The sequence below is a fragment of the Equus przewalskii genome, chromosome 10 (assembly GCF_037783145.1).
Source record: "Equus przewalskii isolate Varuska chromosome 10, EquPr2, whole genome shotgun sequence".
NCBI classification, from domain to species: domain Eukaryota; kingdom Metazoa; phylum Chordata; class Mammalia; order Perissodactyla; family Equidae; genus Equus; species Equus przewalskii.
In genome coordinates, this window is record NC_091840.1 from 39,635,834 (window position 1) to 39,655,585 (window position 19,752).

Genomic DNA, 19,752 nt, shown 5'->3' on the forward strand with positions numbered 1-19,752 from the left:
AAGTGAAGAAATACTGGCTAAAATTTTTCCAAATTTGTTCAAAAACATCTTTGTACAGGTCCAGGAACCTCAGTGAACCCAAGCAGGATAAATACAAAGAAAACCACATCTAAGTATGGCATAGTTAAAATCCTGAAAACTAAAAAAAGAAAAAGGCAAAGAAAATCTTCAAAGCGGCCAGAGAAAAAAGGCATAACTCATAGAATACATAGAGGAGAGCAATGAAAAGATTGTGACTAATTTCTCATCAGAAACAATGGGGGCCAGAAGATGGTGGAACATCTTTGAAATGCTGAAGGAAAACACTTAACAACCTGGAATTCTATATACAGCCAAAGCATGTTTCAACAATAAAGACAAAACTAAGACATCTTGTAGCTAAATGAAAAGTGAGAATATTTGCCACAAGTAAACCCATACTACGAGAAATATTAGAGAGTGATATCAGCATCATGGCAGAGTGAGTTGTTCCCTTTGTCTCTCCCCTCTCAGTTACAACTAAATGGACATTCATTAACCAACAGAGAATTCCCTACAAAGTACGGTAGGATGCCTGAGAGATCCATGCAGCCATATAACTGAAGGTAGGTGGACTGGATCCCCAGGAAGCAGTGGAACTAGGTGAGCAGGCCCCTTCCCTTCCCTGGTGGCAGTGATCCAGGTCATGGGTCTTCACACAGTGGCCAGCACAACTAAGAGGAGGCAGGGGAAGCCTGGCCTGCCCATGAGTGCTTGTGGAGTGCTAACCCAGTCCGCAAGAGCACCCACCATGCCATGGTGACCCCACCCATGGGAACACTCCTCACTGAGTGACAGGGGCTCAACTCTAGCAAGGAGCCTCACTCACTAAGTGCAGTAGCTCGGGCTAGCCTCCCACAAGTGCAGAGCTGGCCCATGCATGAAAGAAAGCACCCCTCCCCTCCTGTCTAGTGCAGCAGATCAGCCAGTCCCCTGCCAAGTGCAGTGGTCCTGCCTGCATGAGAGTGACCAACTGGCAGAGGACAGAGGCCCTGCCTGTGTGTGCCTGCATGACTCACCAAGTGGCTGTGGCCAGTCCAGACAAATGCGGAGCAGCCCTACTGGCACAACTTCCAGCAGACAGGACAGGATCAGAAAACACAGCTGCTGCCCCATCCCCACCCCCAGCAGTGGCAGGTGGAATTTGCAACCTGATACTATGACAAATGCACTGCCAAAGAATCAATTCATCAAATACCATGAAGAACTTCAGTAATATTTCAGAGTAGAAGGAAAATGACACTCTCCAAAAACAAATCCTGAAGTCACAGAAATTTACAATCTAAATGACAGAGAATTCAAAATAGTTGTCACAAAGAAACTCAACAAGTTACAAGAAAACTCAGACAGTTCAATGAGCTCAGGAATAAAATTAATGAGCTGAAGGAATACTTCACCAAAGAGATTGAAGCTCTAAAAAAAAACGAAAAACAAAAATTCTGTATATGAAGAACACAATTAATGAGATAAAAAATAATCTAGAAACCATGAAACATAGAGCTGCCAGTATGGACGACAGAATTAATGATTTAGAGAATAGAAATATAGAATATAGAAATGCTTCAGGTGGAGGAGAGAGAAATAAGATTTTTTTAAAAAAATGAAAAAATTCTTTGAGAAATATCTGACTCAATTAGGAAAAGCAACATAAGGATTATAGATATTCCAGAGGGAGAAGCAAGGAAGAAAGGAGCAGAGAGCTTGTTCAAAGAAATAATAACTGAGAACTTCCCAAACCTGAGGAAGGAACTGGACTTACAAGTACATGAAGCCAATAGAACTCCTAATTACATCAATGCAAAAAGACCTTCTCCAAGGCATATAATACTAAAACTGGCAAAAGTCAATGACAAAGAAAAATATTAAGGGCAGCAAGGCAGAAGAAAATAACCTACAAAGGAACTCCTATCAGACTTTCAGCAGATTTCTCTGCAGAAACCTTACAGGCTAGGAGAGAATGGAATGATATATTCAAAATACTGAAAGACAAAAACTTTCAGCCAAGATTACTCCATCCAGAGAAACTATCCTTCAGATGCCATGGAGAAATAAAAGATTTCCCAGATAAACAAAAGCTGGGGGAGTTCATCATCACTAGGCCTGCCTTACAAGAAACAATGAAAGGATCTCTCCCATCTGAAACTAAAAAGCAAAGGTTTACAAAACCTTGAGCAAGGAGATAAGTACATAGAATCAGAAAATTGCAGCTCTGTATCAGAATAGGTTAGTAAACAATTATAACGTAAAAGATAAAGGGAAGGAAAGCATCAAAAATAACTATAAACACTTCATGTAGTCACAAGCTCACAACACAAAAAACAATTTGTGACAATAATAATTCAGAAGGGGAAGAGGAATGGGATGGAAGCTGCTTAGGCTAATGGAGATAAGAAGCTATCGGAAAATAGACTAGCTCATCTGTGAGATCTTCTTTTTTCTTTTTTTGCCAATGAAGATTCACCCTGAGCTAAGATCCATTTCCAATCCTACTCTTTTTTGGGTTTTTTTGCTTGAGGAAGATTAGCCCTGAGCTAACATCTGTACCAATCTTCCTCTATTATTTTTGTATGTGGGACACCTCCACAGCATGGTTGGTGAGTGAAATAGGTCCATGCCCAGGATCCAACTCACAAACCCAGGCCACCAAAGTGGAACATGCAGAACTTTAACCACTAGGTCACAGAGCCAGGCCCTATGAGATCTTTTATACAAACCTCATGGTAACCACTAAACAAAAAATCAGAGCAGAACCACAAATCATAAACAGAAAACTCAGAAAACCATCACAGGAAACCACCAAACTGAAATGGCAGTCAGAAATGCAAGGGAAAAGAAACAAGGGAAATACAGAACAACCAGAAAATGAGAGATAAAATGGCAGTATTAAGCCCTCATATGTCAATAATCACTCTAAATGTAAATGGATTCAATTCTCCAGTAAAAAGACAAAGAGTGGCTGGATGGATTAAAAAAACAAGACCCAACAATATACTGCCTCCAGGAAACACATCTCAGCTCTAAAGACAAACATAGGCTCAGAGTGAAGGATGGAAGACGATATTCCAAGCAAATGGCAAGCAAAAGAAAGCAGGTGTTGCCATACTTATATCAGACAAGGCAGACTTCAAGATAAAAAAGACAATGAGAGACAAAGTGGGGCAGTATATAATGATTAAGAGGACAGTCCACCAAGAGGACATAACACTTATTAATACATAAGCACCTAACACAGGAGCACCAACTATATAAAGCAACTATTAACAGACCTAATGGGAGAAATTGACAGCAACACAATAATAGTAGGAGACCTAAACACCCCACTTACATCAATGGACAGATCATCCAGACAAAAAGTCAACAAGGAAACAATGGTTTTAAATGAAATACTAGACCAGATGGACTTAATAGATATGTATAGAGTACGTCTATCCAAAACAGCAGAATGCACATTCTTCTCAAGTGCACATGGAACATTCTCAAATACAGACCATATGTTGGGAAACAAGGCAAGCCTCAATAAATTTAAGAAGGTTGAAATCATATCAAGTATCTTTTCTGACCACAATGCTGTGAAACTAGAAATCAACTACAAGGAAAAGGCAGGGAAAGTCATAAATGTATGGAGACTAAACAACATGCTACTGAACAACCATTGGATCAATGAAGAAACAAAAGGAGAAATCAAAAAACACCTGGAGACAAATGAAAATAAAAACACAACATACCAATTCTTATGGGATGCAGCAAAAGCAATCCTGAGGGAAATTTACAGCTCTACAAGCCTACCTCAACAAAGAAGAAAAATCTCAAATAAGTAATCTTAGACTACACCTAACAGAGCTAGAAAAAGAAGAACAAACAAAGCCAAAGTCAGCAGAATGAGGGAAATAATAAAAATTAGAGCAGAAATAAATGAAATAGAGACTAAAAAAAAGGGTCAATGGTATTGATCCTTTGTATTAATACAAAGAGCTGGTTCTTTGAGAATATAAATAAAGTAGACAAACCCTTAGCCAGACTCACTAAGAAAAAAAGAGAGAAGGCTTGAATAAATAAAATTAAAAATGAAAAAGGAGAAATGGCAACAGATACCACTGAAATACAAATGATTATAAAAAAGTACTATGAAAAACTGTATGCCAGCAAATTGGATAACCTAGAAGAAATGGATAAACTCTTAGACTCATACAGCCTCCCAAAACTGAATCAAGAAGAAATAGAGAATCTGAGTAGACCAATCACAAGAAATTGAAACAGTAATCAAAAACCTCCCAAAAAACAAAAGTCCAGGACCAAATGCCTTCTCTGAATAATTCTACCCATTGTTCAAAGATGATTTCATACCTATCCTTCTCAAAATATTTCAAAAAATTGAAGAGAGAATGCTTCCTAATTCATTCTAAGAGGCCAACATTACCCTGATGCCAAAACCAGACAATGACAACACAAAGAAGGAAAATTACAGGAAAATTGCTGATGAACATATATGCAAAAATCCTCAACAAAATATTGGCAAATCAAACACAGCCATACATTAAAAGGATCATACACCATAATCAAGTGGGATTTATTCTAGTCATGCAGGGATGGTTCAACATCTGCAAGTCAATCATTGTGATACACCACATTAACAAAATGAGGAATAAAAATCACATGATCATCTCGTTAGATGCAGAAAAAGCATTTGACAAGATCCAACATCTATTTATGATAAAAACTCTCAATAAAATGTGTATATAAGGAAAGTACATAAACATAATAAAGGCCATATATGACAAACCCACAGCCAACATCATACTCAACAGGGAAAAATTGAAAGTCATCTCTCTGAGAACAGGAATAATACAAGGTTGCCCACTCTTGCCACTCCTATTCAACATAGTACTGGAAGTTTTGGCCAGAGAAATTAGGCAAGAAAAAGAAATAAAAGGTCCAGATTGGAAAGGAAGAAGTAAAACTCTCACTCTTTGTGGAAAACATAATTCTATATATAGAAAACCCTAAGGAATCTAACAGAAAACTATTAGAAATAATCAACAACTATAGCAAAGTTACAGGATACAAAATCAATTTACAAAAATCAATTTCATTTCTCTACACTGATAACGAAGTAGCAGAAAGAGAAATCAAGAATACAATCCCATTTATAATCACAACAAAAAGAATAAAGTATCTAGAAATAAACTTAGCCAAGAGGTGAAAGACCTACCTACTGAAAACTACAAGACATTGTTGAAAGAAATTGAAGAAGACATAAAGAAATAGAAAGACATTACACATTCATGGATTGGAATAAACATAGTCAAAATGTCCATATTACTGAAAGCAATCTACAGATTCAGTGCAATCCCAATCAGAATCCCAATGACATTCTTCATGGAAATAGAACAAAGAATCCTAAAATTTATGTGGAACAACAAAAGACCCTGAACAGCCAAAGCAAACCTAAGAAAAAGAACAAAGCTGAAGGCATCACATATCCCTGACTTCAAAATATACTACAAAGCTGTAGTAATTAAAACAGCATGGTAAAGGCACAAAAACAGGCACATAGGTCAATGGAACAGTATTGAAAGCCCAGAAATAAAACCACACACGTATGGACAGCTAATCTTTGACAAAGGAGCCAAGAATATAAAGTGGAGAAAGGAAAGTCTCTTCAACAAATGGTGTTGGGGAAACTGGACAGCCACATGCAAAAGAATGAAAGTAGACCATTATCTTACCCCAGACACAAAAATTAACTCAAAATGAATTAAAGATGTGAACATAAGACCTGAAACCATAAAAGTCCTAGAAGAAAATATAGGCAGTACATTCTTTTACATCAATCTTAGCAGCATCTTTTCGAATACAGTGGTCTATTCAGGCAAGAGAAACAAAAGAAAAAACAGACTACATCAGACTAAAATCTTCTGCAACGAAAAAGACAACACAAGAGCTAGGAGAAAATATTTGCAAATCATATATCTGACAAGGGGTTAGTTTCCAAAATATATAAACAACTCATACAACTCAACAACAAAAAAACAAATAATCCAATCAAAAAATGAGTAGACAATATGAACAGACCCCATTTTTCCAAAGAAGATGTACAGATGGCCAACAGGCACATGAAAAGATGTTCAACATCACTAATTATTAGAGAAATGTAAGTCAAAGCTACAATAAGATATCGCCTTACACTTGTCAGAATAGCTATAATTAACAAGACAAAAAATAACAAATATTGGAGAGGCTGTGGAGAAAAGAGAACCCTCACATACTGCTGGTGGGAAGGCAAATTGGTGCAGCCACTATGGAAAACAATGTAGAGATTTCTCAAAAAAATTAAAAATAGAAATCCCATACGATTCAGCTATCCCACACTAGGTATTTATCCAAAGAACATGAAACCAACAATATAAAGAGATCTATGCACCCCTTTGTTCATTGCAGCATTATTCACAGTAGCCAAGACATGGAAGCAACCCAAGTTCCCATCCACTGATGAATGCATAAAAAACATGCAGTATATATATACAATGGAATACTACTCAACCATAAAAAAAGACAAAATCGTCCCATTTGCAACAACATGGATGGAACTTGAGGGTGTTATGTTAAGCAAAATAAGCCAGAGAAAGACAAATACCATGTGATTTCACTCATATGTGGAAGATAAACACATACTTGCATAAAGAGAACAGATTAGTGGTTACCAGAGAGGAAGGGGGTGTGGGGTGGGTGAAAGGGGTAAAGAGGCATCTATGTATGGGCACAGATTAAAAACTTGACTATTGGTGGTGAGCACAATGCAGTCTAAACAGAAACTGAAATATAATAATGTACACCTGAAATTACACAAAGTTATAAACCAATATGACCTCAATAAAATAATTTTTTTAATTTTAAAGAAAGAAATATTAAAGAAAGTTCTTCAGCCTGAAGACAACTGATAGCAAATGGAAATTCAGATCTACAGAAAGAATGGTGAACAGGGAAAATGGTATATTTGTGGGTAAATACAAAATATGTTTTCTTTCTTTTCTCAACTTCTTTGAAAGTCAATGGGCTGCTTAAAGCAGAAATAATAACAGTGTACTATAGAGTTTCTAACAGATGTAAAAATAAAATATAGGACAGCAATAGCAAAAAGGACAGGAAGGAACGTAAACAGAATTATGTGAGAAGTGGTATAATGTTAATTCAAGATAGACTGTGATAAGTTAAGCAAGCATATTGTAAATCCTAGAGCAACAACTAAAAATAATAATAATACAAAGAGGTAGGAATCAAAAGCCAATAGCGGAAATGGAATGAACTGCTAAAACGCTACTCAGTTAACACAAAAGGAGTCAGGAAAGGTAGAACAAAGGAAGAAATAGCAGTGGGGACAAATAGGAAACAAAGAGTAAGATGGGGACTTCGACTCAACCATATCAAGAATTATGTTAAGTATACATGGATTAAACCCTCCAATTAAAATGCAGAGATTGTCAGATAGGGTAAGATAGCAACACCCAAATAGGCTGTTTACAAGAGATGTACCTTAAATGTACAAATATTCTGACATTAAAACTGAAAGGATAGATGAAAAAAATGGAAAGAATGGGAAAAGACAAAAAGTAACCATGAGAAAGCTGTTACATCTATATTACACAAAGTAAACTTCAAGACGAAGACATTGCATGAGATAAAGAGTGTTATTTCACAATGATAATGGAATCAATTCATTGAGAAGATATAATGATCCTAAATGTGTGTGTTCTGAATGAAAAGTTCTCAAAATACATGAAGCAAAAATTGATAAAACTAAAGGGAGAAATAGACAAATCCGCAGTCATAGCTAGAGATTTCAACACTCTTCCCTCGGTAATTGATGAGTAAGTAGACAAAAAGTCAGTAAAAACAAAGGTTTGAGCAACACTATCAAACAACTTGACCTGACTATCTTTTATAAAACACTCCACCAACAATTACAGGATGCTCATACTTTTCAAATGCACATGGAGCATTCTCCAAGATACGCCATATGCTGAACAATAAAACAATCTTGATAAATTTTAAGAGAATGGAACCATGGAGGGTATGTTTTCTGACAAAGCCTAATTAAATTAGGAATCAAAAACAATAAGGAAGAAGAGAGATAACACAAGTTACTAGAATCAGCAATGGCTGGACTTCACGACCAATCCTACAGACATTTAAAAAATGCTAAGAGAATATTATGTACAATTTAATGCCAATAAATTCAAAAACTTAGATGAAATGGACAAATTCCTTGGGGGAAAAAACTCAACAAAACTATCACAAAAAGTAATAGGGAATCTGAATGTCTCTAAATGCATTAAAGGAACCGAATCATAATTAAAAATCTTTACACACACACACACACACCAAGTCCAGATGGCTTCACTTGTGAATCCTGTCAAATACTTAAGGTAGGAATGATACCAAATCTACACAAACTCAAAAAACAGAGAAAGAGGAAACACTTTATAAGTCTTATTTTATGAGGTTAGCACAATAACCCCAATACCAAAACCTGACAAGGACGAGAAAAGTAATTTAAATACAATATCACTTATGAGCATAGATACAAAAATCCTCCACAAAATAATAGCAAATCGGATACAGCAATATATAAAGAGGATGATAAATCGTGACCAAGTGGGGCTTATCCCAGAAATGCAAGATGGGTTCAGCATCTGTAGATGAGTCAATATCATTCACCATGTTAACAGAATAAGGGAGAAAAATCATGTGATCATCTCAATAGAAACAGAATACGTATTTGCCAAAACTCAATACTCCTCGAAGATAAAAACTCTCAGCAAAGTAGAAATAGAAGAAAACTGCCTCATTCTGACAAGGGCATCTAAGAAAAACGTATGCCTAACATATTTAATCGTGAAATAATGAACTCTTTCTTCCTAAGCTCAGGAATAAGGTGAGGATATCCTGTCTCTCCATTTTTTCCAACATTATACAATATAGAGTTTCCAGGCAATGTAGTGAAGAAGGAAAAGGAAAATAAAAAGAATAAACACTAGAAAGGAAGAAGTAAAATTCAGCAATAAAAAGGAACAAACTACAATACATGCAAGAGCATGAATGAATCTCAAAAACATGCTGAAAGAAGCCAGACACAAAAGAATGCTTACTATAAGGTTCTATTTATATGAAATCCTAGACCAGGCAAAACTCATGTATAATGACAGAAAGCAGATAGTGATGGCCTGAGGGCTGGGGAGGGGGGAGTGACTGCAAGTAGGGAACATTTGGGGGTTAATGGAAATGTTCTGTATCTTGATAGAGTGGTTGTTACAAGGGTGTATACATTTGTAAAAATTCATTGACTTGTACTTTAAAATTGATGCATTTTATTATATGTCAATTATATCTTAATGCAGTTGATTTTAAAAGTAGAAAAAAATACATACCATTAAGAAAATGAAAAAGAAAAGCCACAAACTATGAAAGGTATTGAGAAAATATTCTCAATATATATATCTGACAAAGGACTTGTATCCAGAATATGTGGAGAACTCTTACAGCTCAATAATAAAAGGAAAAAACAAGCAAGTCTTTTTAATAATAAGACATGTCACAAAGATAATATATAAACGGCCAATACGCACATAAAATTGTGCTCTCAATCATCAGTTGTCAGGGAACCGCAAATAGAAACAACAATGAGGTTCAACTATACACCTACAAGAATGTCTAAAATTTAAAATATGGACAAAATCAAGATTTGGCAAGAATGTGGAGTAACTAGAACTCTCGCACACTGCTAGTGGGAGTGAAGAATAGTATAACCACTCAGATTACAGGTTCATGGTTTCCCATAAAGTTAGACCTAGACCTATCTTACGAACCAACTACTCTACTCCTCGCCATTTGCCCAAGAGAAATCAAAATACATGTCCACAAAATGACATATATAAATGTTAGCAGGGGCTTTTTTGTAATTACCAAACTTGGCGACAATCCAAGTGCCTGTCATCAGGAGAATGGATAAACAGATTGTAGGGTATTGGTACAACGGAAAACTATGCAGCAATAAAAAGAAATGAACTGATGCATGCAACTATGGCGATAAATCTCAAAAACGTTGTGTTGAGCAAAAGAAGCCAGACACTAAAGAGCACATAGCGTAAGTTTTCATTTATATGAAATTCAAGAGCAGGCAAAGCCAACATACGGTGATAGAATTTGTAACAGCGATTGCCTGGGTGGGTGGAGGCCTGATTGGAAAGAGATGGGAAGAAACTTTCTGAAGTGATTGAAAATGTGCTATATCTTGATTGCAGTGGGGGTTACATAGGTATACACATTTTTCAGAATGTGTTGAACTATGCACTGAAAATGCGTGCATTTTATTGCATTTTTTATTCTTCAATTAAAAGAGAAAGATAAGTATAAGGGACTTAGCTTGAGGCTTATTTCATAGTTAGTGCTCAAAAGCCACTGGTTCCCTCATTCTTCACTCCCCCCACCCCCCCCAGCAGGTAGGTACCAGAGGTGCTAGAATATTTTATGGTCATTGGACCTCTGAGAATAAGAGTGTCATTTTCCCCAAAGGAGTTTGTCCACGGCATGACACTGGAGAATTGCTCTAACCAGGGCCAAAGAGACTAAGTAACATTGCTTATGCCTAAAGCCATTTCATCTTGAACCTCCTCCACGTTTCGTCCTCCAGATCGAGGCCTGGGGTCGGAATGTCCCAAGCCAAGAGGATAGAATTTAGCCGAGTCATTCCAAGAGATGTGAGATGACGAAGTGTGGAAGTGGGAAGACATGTGGTATGTGTAAGAGACTCTGAGAAGATCAGTCTTTATGGGAAGGTTATAAAAGATAAGATAGGAAGACTAGCATTGGAGCCAAATGGTGAAGGCCTGTGAGGTCAGTAGAGTTTAGATTGTCATGTAGTGGATGCTCAATCATTGTTTGTTGATTGAATAAGTGAATGAATGAGCCACTGCGTCTGTCAAGGCTGAACCTCCAGGGCTGACAGCTCCCCCTCTCCCTGTCTTGCAGCTCACATACCTGCCCCCGCCGTGGGGGGAGTGCCGGTCCTCAGAGATGGGCCTCGACTTCTTCCCTGTTTACAGCATCACCGCCTGTAGGATTGACTGTGAGACCCGCTACATTGTGGAGAACTGCAATTGCCGCATGGTTCACATGCCAGGTCAGTGCCAGGGGCCTGCCGGCCGCAGGGCCCCGCTGGGACCTCCTGGGACCTTCTCTGCATTTCTCACCCTGATGGGAAACACTTTACCCTCTCCACGAGGATCCAAAGGGATGTCGTTCTGGGAAGACTGTTCTGTTATTTGGTTCCTAAACATTTAAAGGGAAGCTGGAAACATCCAGTCTAGCAACCAAGGCAGCATCCTGGTGTCCAGAAGCGTCCAGATGTTTGGAGAACATTCCTCCCAATGCTCATGTGTTTGCTAATTATCTGCCGCTCTTACATCCTAGAGATTAGTGCCCAGATATCTGGATGCTCGCAATTCTTGCATCCTGATGTGGTACACATTCAAACATCCAGATGTTTGTTGCTTTCATCCAGATGTTTCCCTTCTTGCATCCAAATGTCTAGCACTCTTTCAAATGAAGCAAAAGTCCATCAGCGAGCAAATAACTGTGAGTGTCCTGACATTTCTGCTGTCGGAGTGACAATGCGTGCAGCCATCTCGTCAGAGGCGGCCAGCATGTCAGAGGCAGAAGTGCGGAGGGGGCGCTCACCGGGCCGGAAGAGTTTGGTGTTGTGGCATAGCAGGATGACTGCGGCTGAGGCAGGGGCCGTGGCTTCTCATTCAGGTTCCCCCACTCACCTGCAGTGTGACTGGCACCACTTAGTAAACCTCTCTGTTCTCACCTTCATTATCTTTAAAACAGAATCATTAGCTGTTATGAGGACAAAATTAGGATATAGAAATGCTTGTAAACTGCGAAAGTCAGTGGTTGCTGTGTTAGCACATAGAGAGAAGAAACCTAAAGTCATGTTGATTGAAAACATACTATATGCCAGGAACTTTGCTATTATATTTAATGGCTACCATTTCGTGCTTATATCATCCTTTATTTAACTTTATTTAACTAAATTCTTTAAAGGTATGCTTTTTGGTGAAGAAGATTGGCCCCGAGCTAACATCTGTTGCCAATCTTCCTCTTTCCACCCCCCGCCCCGACCCCGACAAAGCCCCACCACATAGCTGTAGATCCTCGTTATAAATCATTCTAGTTCTTCTATGTGGGATGCCACCACAGCACGGCTTGAAGAGTGGTGTGTAGGTCTGCGCCCACGATCCGAACCGGGAAACCCCAGGCCACTGAAGCAGAGCACACAAACTTAACCACTGGACCACGGGGCCACCCCTTATTTAACTAAATTCTTATGTCCGACATTTAGTTCACTACCACTTGTTTTCCGTAATAACCAGTGCTAAAATGAACATCTTGTAGCGAAATTCTGAATTATTTCAGTAGTCATCAGTAATTTCTTTAGTAATCTAAGATTAGAATTATTGATCTTTAAAATTGCCCCTGAGCTTCCTAGAAAGACAGAGCAAAAAGGGAAACACATCAGTTAATTGTTATTATTGGAAAGGAAGAAGCATGTCAGCTCTTCAGCCCATGAAAAAAATTTTGGAGGAAATGGTAAAGAAAAGACACTGTGGTGGACTTTAACTTTAGCACTTGGTAAAAGAAAATAAAAATGTCCTGGATTTCAACAAGGAGAGGCCAGAGAGGAGAATCCGGCGCTCAGACTGGGTCACCAGCCAGTGAGGTTTCCCCCGTGGAAACTGAGCCTAACGCAAGCAGTAGAGATTTTCATCATTCTGCTCACGACACTGTTGCTGGCATCTTAATTACTAACATGGAATTAAGGGCAAAGCAAAGAGACTTACACAGCAGCCCTTGCTCCCATGAGGCCGTGTGGGCGGTGGATGGAGCCCTCGCCTCGGGCTCAGACTGCCCTGGGTTCAAAGGGCACCTCCCTCACGGCTAGCTCTGTGTCCTGGGAAGGCAGGATACCTAGGCCTCAAGTGTCTCAGGGGTAAAACAGATACACTGCTTCCTACTTCCAAGGATACAGGTACCGGTTAAAGGCAACAATGCATGGCCGGGACTTGCGAGTGCTCACCAGCGCCTCCCCACTTCCAGCCATCGAGGCTTTCTCACCAGTCACCTATGGGAGTTAGTTGGACCTGCTCAGCAGCCTGGGAGAAGTCAGCCAGGCAGTTCCCGTAGTCACCTTCCCAAGGTCACAGAGCAGACCAGAACCAAACTTCTGCTCTGGGTCCTGCTCCCCTGCTGCCCACAGGCAGCCCTGATCCATGGCTCCCTCCTGACTGTCCACTGGGGGACTGTTGCCCCTCCCCCATAGCGGCATGCACTCACTCCCCACAGGCCCAGGAGGGAGGTGCTGCTGCCCGAGCACCTCTCCCTGTGTTTCTTCTTTGCAGGGGATGCCCCGTTCTGTACCCCTGAGCAGCACAAGGAGTGTGCAGAGCCTGCGCTAGGTCAGTACTGGGACAGATGGAATGCGGGGGGAGGGGGGCCTTGAGGTTATGACGTCGGAGACCTTCTGGGTGTGGGAGAGAGATGGGTGGAAGGGGGAATGGAGAAGGATGAGGGGAAAGAGGCTGGACAGGATGGGGCTGCCGCAGAACAGGGGAGGGAGATGGAGAGCAGGAAGGAGAGCAGGGTGGAGGAGGGAATTGATACAAGTGGCTGAAGGCTGGCAGGGGCACTGGAGGAGAGGAAGGGGGCAGATTTCAGAGGGCGCTGAGGGAAGCAGAGGAGGGGACAGAGGTGGAGAGAGGAGGGACCCTAGGCAGCCGGGTGGGCACCTGATGGAGCCTGGCGGTACCTCCCCGCACACACTCTGATGGTTCCCATGAGGAGGCCCAGGTTATTCCGAAGCAGTCCTGTCTTTGCATGCTCCGTTGAGTGGGGGAAGGGGTGGGGCAAGGCTGGGTGTGCAAATGGAAGGTACGGAGCACTCCCCCTCCTCCGCCTGCTGGGCGTTTGCAGTTTGGAATAACTCTGCTGGTCCCCGTTCCGCTCCCGCTGGAAAACTGTGGGCAAGCACGCACAAGCTGTAACCCCAAACTTAGCCTCTCTCCGAACCTGGGAAATGGTTATCATCGAGACAAACAGAGAGAATTTTAAATCGTATGGACTCAAGTTTGTTCAGCAGCAGCACTTGCTAGAACGAAGTGGGGGCAGCTCTGGACTCACACCCAGATGCCTCCAGGAGGACTGGCTGCAAGGAGAGGGAGCGACTCCTGAGGTGTGCAAAGGCTCAGCCTCTCTTTGGAGTAAAGAATCAACAAAATGCATGGGTAGCCAGGCACACCGAGATGGTTAGAGGAAAGGGGGAGGGAGGAAAATGACGCCTTTAACCACTCCATCCTGAATGGAAGAAGAGGACAAGGAGAGAGGTGTTCCAGATGTGGGGAGGTTGCTTCTAGGAAAAGGAAACGAGAATCTGCCTGCATGCTAACCCAGCGGGCGGAGGAGGTGCGCACGGGCTATCGGGGAGCCCCAGAGAGAATACCACGGAGCCCCGGGTTTCAGATAAAACAGTCTTCCATGTATGCCTTTGACGGGCAGCCCACTTTGTGGATGAGAACACTGAGGCTAGGAGCAGAGAAGAAGGGCCTGGGAAGTTGAGGGGGCCAGGACTCCTTTGGAGCACATTCTCCAAAAGCGGTACCTTCTCGACAATTTTTAAAGGGCAGCATGACAGTAAAGGGAGCAGAAGGAAGACAAGACCAAGAGCAACATAGGAAGTGGGCGCTTTTTTATGAAAGCTCACACCCTCGTGGACCTGTAGCAAGAGCCAGCTCGGCTTCTCTCTGCAGCCCCCCACCCCTCACCTCCTCCCGGCTCACATCTCTGCTGCTGGGCCCCAGTCACTCTGGGTCCAGAGGCCCCAGTCCCCACACCTGGCTAAGCCCCGCCTCCCTCTCCCCTCCAGGTCTGCTGGCGGAGAAGGACAGTAATTACTGTCTCTGCAGGACACCCTGCAACCTGACCCGCTACAACAAAGAGCTCTCCATGGTGAAGATTCCCAGCAAGACGTCGGCCAAGTACCTCGAGAAGAAGTTTAACAAATCAGAGAAATATATCTCGTAAGCTAAGTGGGCATGGAGGGCGGTGGGCGGTGGGCGGGGCGGTCAGGGGAGTGGATGAAGAGGAAATTGGGAGCAGTTGAAGAATCGAGCAAAGGTAAGCAGTTAGTTCCATTTGGCAGATGTTAATTGAGCACCTACTGTGTGCCGAGCTCTGTGCTCAGCACTTAGAAAACAAGAAGACAAAGATGATTAAGACACAGCCCCTGCTTTTAAGGAGCTCACAGTCTTGTGGGGAGACAAGTACACAACTGAGTGCTGTGTGGGCTTTCATGTAGGCTGATCAGGCAATCAGAGAAGTGGTTGCTACACTGAATGGAGATGCAGTCAAGGAAGCTACAGAGATTTTTTTAAAGGATGTATAGGAGTTTTCCAGGCAGGTTTTGCACATTCTGTTCCCTCTGCCTGGAATGCTTTTCCTCTCACTCTTCACCTAACAGGTTCCCCATTGTGCAGGTCTCCATTTGAACGTCATCTCCTCAGACAGCTACATTTTCCTCCTGGTATTTTCCTTTATAACACTCACTGCCCGTGTGTAATTCTATATTCGTGTACGTGTGTGTTTCCTTGTTTATTACCTGCCTGCCGCACTCGATGGAAAGCTTCCTGAGGGCAGGAACCTGTCTCTTTTGTTCTCTGCTGTGGAGTGTCTGGCACAGAGTCGGTGCTCAAAAAATATCTTTTCAGAGAATAAATGAGTGAAAGACATAAGGGAAGAGGGAGTCCTGGGCAGAGGCACAGCACAGAGCATCAGCGCAGGGCACATGAGCGAACTGCAAGAGGAAGCTGGGCCAGGTGGACATGTCAGAGCCAGAGGGTCCTGCAGGCTGGGGAGGGGGAGGGGAGGGCAGGAACAGGTGCAGGGAGTGGACTTTGCGGCTGAAGAACCTCAAGCAGGTGAGTGACAGGCTCCAGTTTGTATTTGAGATCACTGCTCCCCAGTAGAACTTTCTGCAGCCATAGAAATGTTCTCCATCTGTGATATCCAACGTGGTAGCCACCAACCACATGTGGCTAGTGAGCATTTTACATGCAGCCCGTGTGACTGAGGAACTGAACTGGAATTTTATTTACTGTGAGTTAGCTTGGCCGTTGGAGAAAGATCCTTCAGGCGGCAGTAAAGACGACTGATGAGAAGCCAGATGGGCAGAAGGGAGCCTGGTAGGAGGCAATTGCCGTAAACCAGGCAAGAGATGGCGACGCTTTGAATAGCGCCTCTGGAGCCCCGCACGGAGAGGAGGATTTGCTTCTCTCTCCCCAGCCACTCCCTCCTGCCAACACAGTCACCAAACCCCATCCTGGGACAGCTTTCGCTCAGCGGCTTGAAAACAGGGGGCATCGAGGGCGTTGTGAGCAACACTGAAGGAGATGGGGAATTGCGGAAGGTGCCGGGCCCTGCTGCTTAGCAGACATTCTGCTGGCAATGATGACTTTTCCTGCCAGGATGAGTCTCATTAACACACCTGCCAAAAGGAGCAAGAGGGAACCAGTGCTTCCGCCAGAAACCTCCCCAGCGGCATATAGGTTTGCTCCCTAAAAATGCTCCCTGGCTCAGGCAGCAGGCTTGGCAATACCAGGGTAGGGCCTCCCCCGAGGAGAAGCTTGTATAAATCCCAGTAGGAAATGGGGGCCTCTCAGGAGTGGGCAGGAGAGGACAGCAGGGGCGGGCAACTGAGCTCACCTGCAGGTCAGCACCCAGGCCAACCCTTTGAGGGCCCAGAGGCCAGGAAGCCAGGCAGGGATCCTGGAGAGGATGCAAAGAGAGGGGCGATAGAGATAAGGGGCCAAGCAGGGCAGCCCCCCTTCGCCTCCAAGTCCTGTGAAGAGCACTGGGCCGGGAGTCAGGACTCCAGGTTTCCAGCCCAGCTCTGCCATTAACCAGCTGTAACTTCCGGCCAGTTGTTTTGCTTCTCTGGGCCTCAGTTTCTCCATCTGTCCACGGGAAAATTGTCTTAACTGATCCCTGTGGATCCTGATGGTTCTGACCGTGGTCCTGAATATTCCCTCTGCAGAGAGAACATCCTGGTTCTGGATATATTTTTTGAAGCTCTCAATTATGAGACAATTGAGCAGAAGAAGGCGTATGAAGTTGCTGCCTTACTTGGTAAGTCAGAGTGTCAGCTGCACAAATGTCCACATCGAATAGGAGGTGGAGGGGAGGGGCATGGTGGGTGGGCGGGTGGGTAGACAGACGTATGAGCCTTCCGATGAGTCTAGCCGTTTAATTCATTAGTTACGCCCTCTTTCCTCACACTACTCCTGTCCCAGGACAGGAAGAAGTCCAGTGTGGGTTTTAGGCTCGATCCAATCCTCCATCTAGTCCTCCGTTTCCCCATCGACACAATGAAGCAGGTGAGCTCAAAGGTCACTCAGGGCCTTCCCAGAGCCGCCCTCTTGGATTCCGTGGTCTTCTGCCCCCAGGTTGGAGTGAGAGCCCTGGGGCCGTGGCGGGAAAGCAGAGCTGTCAGGCGGAGGGAAGGCTGAACTAGGGTCTCCCCAGGCAGCAGGACCCTGAGGGCCCTTGATGGAGCCCCCACCCAGAAAGCAACATTGCTGCTTGGAGAAGGCCAGGTGTCCCGCTGGACTGAGAGTCCTTTGTCAAACACAAAAGAAGGCTGATGCATCCCCAGATAGCTACAAAGTTGACTGCCAACCCACACGATTCGTGTCAGCTCCCCTGGCCCCATCAGCACGTCATGGAGGCAGGGAGTTCATTTCAACCCTGTCCCAGCCCAGCACAAAACTCACAAGACCCCTCAAGGTGGACAGTGAAAAGACAGTTCTCGTTGTCTCTGCGAGCTGAACCAGGTAAGCGCGGCATCCTGGGGGGTGGGGGCAGGTACCTCCTACCTGGAAATGTAACGGAAAAGCTGCTGCACGCCAGCTGGAAGAATGTGAGCAAACGGCCTCACCTCACTGACCCTCAGCTCCCTCGTCTGTAAAATGGGTCTAATAAAACCCACTGCATGATATGTTGTGGTGGTGAAGTGCGATAAAGCCCCGGTCCACAGAAGGCTCATAAATAGTAGTTTCTGGCACCTGGACAGTCATGCCAGGGGCCCAGGGGCCCAGGGCCCAGCTGGTGTTTCCAGGTGCCGTCTGAGCATTTCTGCACCTCTCCCAGGAGACTAGGGAATGCGCCCCCAGTCTGGGCTAAGATGGTCGTCACTCAGTCCTCGGAGGCTGTTGTGGCCAAAGGGACTGAGCCAAGAGACTCGTGCCCTGGCCCACAGTAGAGATGGTGCGCCAGAAATGTAGGTGCCGTCGTCTCACCCCTGTCACATTTATTTCCTAAAGATGACTGAAGACGTGCTTTCTCAGCTCCCCTCCGCTTCCCACCCCTCCCCTCCCCAACACAGGCTCACAGTCACACACACACACACACACACACACACTCATGCACAGCACAGAGGGCCTGAGCTCCGAATCTGTCAGGAGGAATAGCTCGTCTCTGATCAGATATGAGGATGAGCGTGTTGCCAGCATCTTGCTCCCACCCAGAATAGCCCGCTGAGAAACTCCTGCTGCCATCTGTACCTCCTGTGATGAGAGCGTGCGCTCGCAAACCCTCCGCCATCAGGCCCAGTCAGGCCCTCTCGCCACCACGGGGCTCACCCTCACTTCAGTGCACACTGCACGTGTGTTGGTGCTCCACATGGCACATCCCACCCCAACCCACACACACGCACCACGGTGAGCCACACACACAAGTGCACGCCGGCACAGACCCATGTGCCAGCCACACAGCTAGAGGCACATGCGTGCACATGCCCTGCGTGCCTATACACTCACACACTCATTACATATACCCGCCTATACACACAATCACACTCATACCTACACATGCTCACACATGTTCTACACATTTGGACACACCATGCCCACCTCCACGAAGCCACACTTACATTTAGACACACTTGATGTACCTACCCTAGACATAGAGAGCCACCTACATCAAGCCATCAATGGCCAGACATACTGCCAGCTTCTGTACAAACACGTGCACACACACAGCACATGTCCCACCCTCAGTCACACTGCACGCATGGGTGAACACACACCTCACACCTGACATGCACGTACATAAGCACACTCTCCCCAATAATGTCCCCATTAAGGACATTAGAGAGAGCAGTGGGGGAGGAGAGGAAAGAGGAGGAGCCATTCCAAGCACAGCACCAAGACCCACCAGCAAGAGCCCCCTCCCCACCCTCTCAGCTTGCTCCCCTGGGGATGTGGTTGTTGGGCTCCTCTCAGCCATAATCTGGGGAGGAGAAGGGAGATGTACCCACCAGAAAGTTCTCAGACCAAGAGGTCAGCCTGGACTCTCCAGTGGGACTTTACACCCACCTTCAACAGCACCCCTGGCTCCCAGCGCTCTCCCCAGCCCAGCCCAGCAGCTGACAGTCTTAGGGGTTACTGCTGGAAAGGATTTCAGTTGTCTCCTCCATCCCCTCTCCCAACCACCTCCATCAGCAAATGTGCTTTGAAGGCAAAGCTATTGAGAAGGGCAGGGCTTATCAAACCACACAGCAAGCTGGTGGCCACTCTCCAGACTCAGAGCCGCAGAGCCCTCTGCCCCATCACACTGCCTCTGGAGCAA

General features: G+C 44.1%; 1 protein-coding gene across 2 annotated transcripts in view; it reads left to right on the forward strand.

Moving 5' to 3' along the window:
• Positions 1-19,752, forward strand: part of ASIC2 (acid sensing ion channel subunit 2) — a 995,375-nt gene that overhangs the window by 969,883 nt on the left and 5,740 nt on the right. For both annotated transcript variants that reach the window (XM_070560848.1, XM_070560847.1), the window contains exons 4-7: positions 11,044-11,194; positions 13,476-13,532; positions 14,996-15,149; positions 17,162-17,253. In XM_070560848.1, the coding sequence (XP_070416949.1) occupies positions 11,044-11,194; positions 13,476-13,532; positions 14,996-15,149; positions 17,162-17,253 (454 nt within the window). The remainder of the gene's footprint in view (positions 1-11,043; positions 11,195-13,475; positions 13,533-14,995; positions 15,150-17,161; positions 17,254-19,752) is intronic.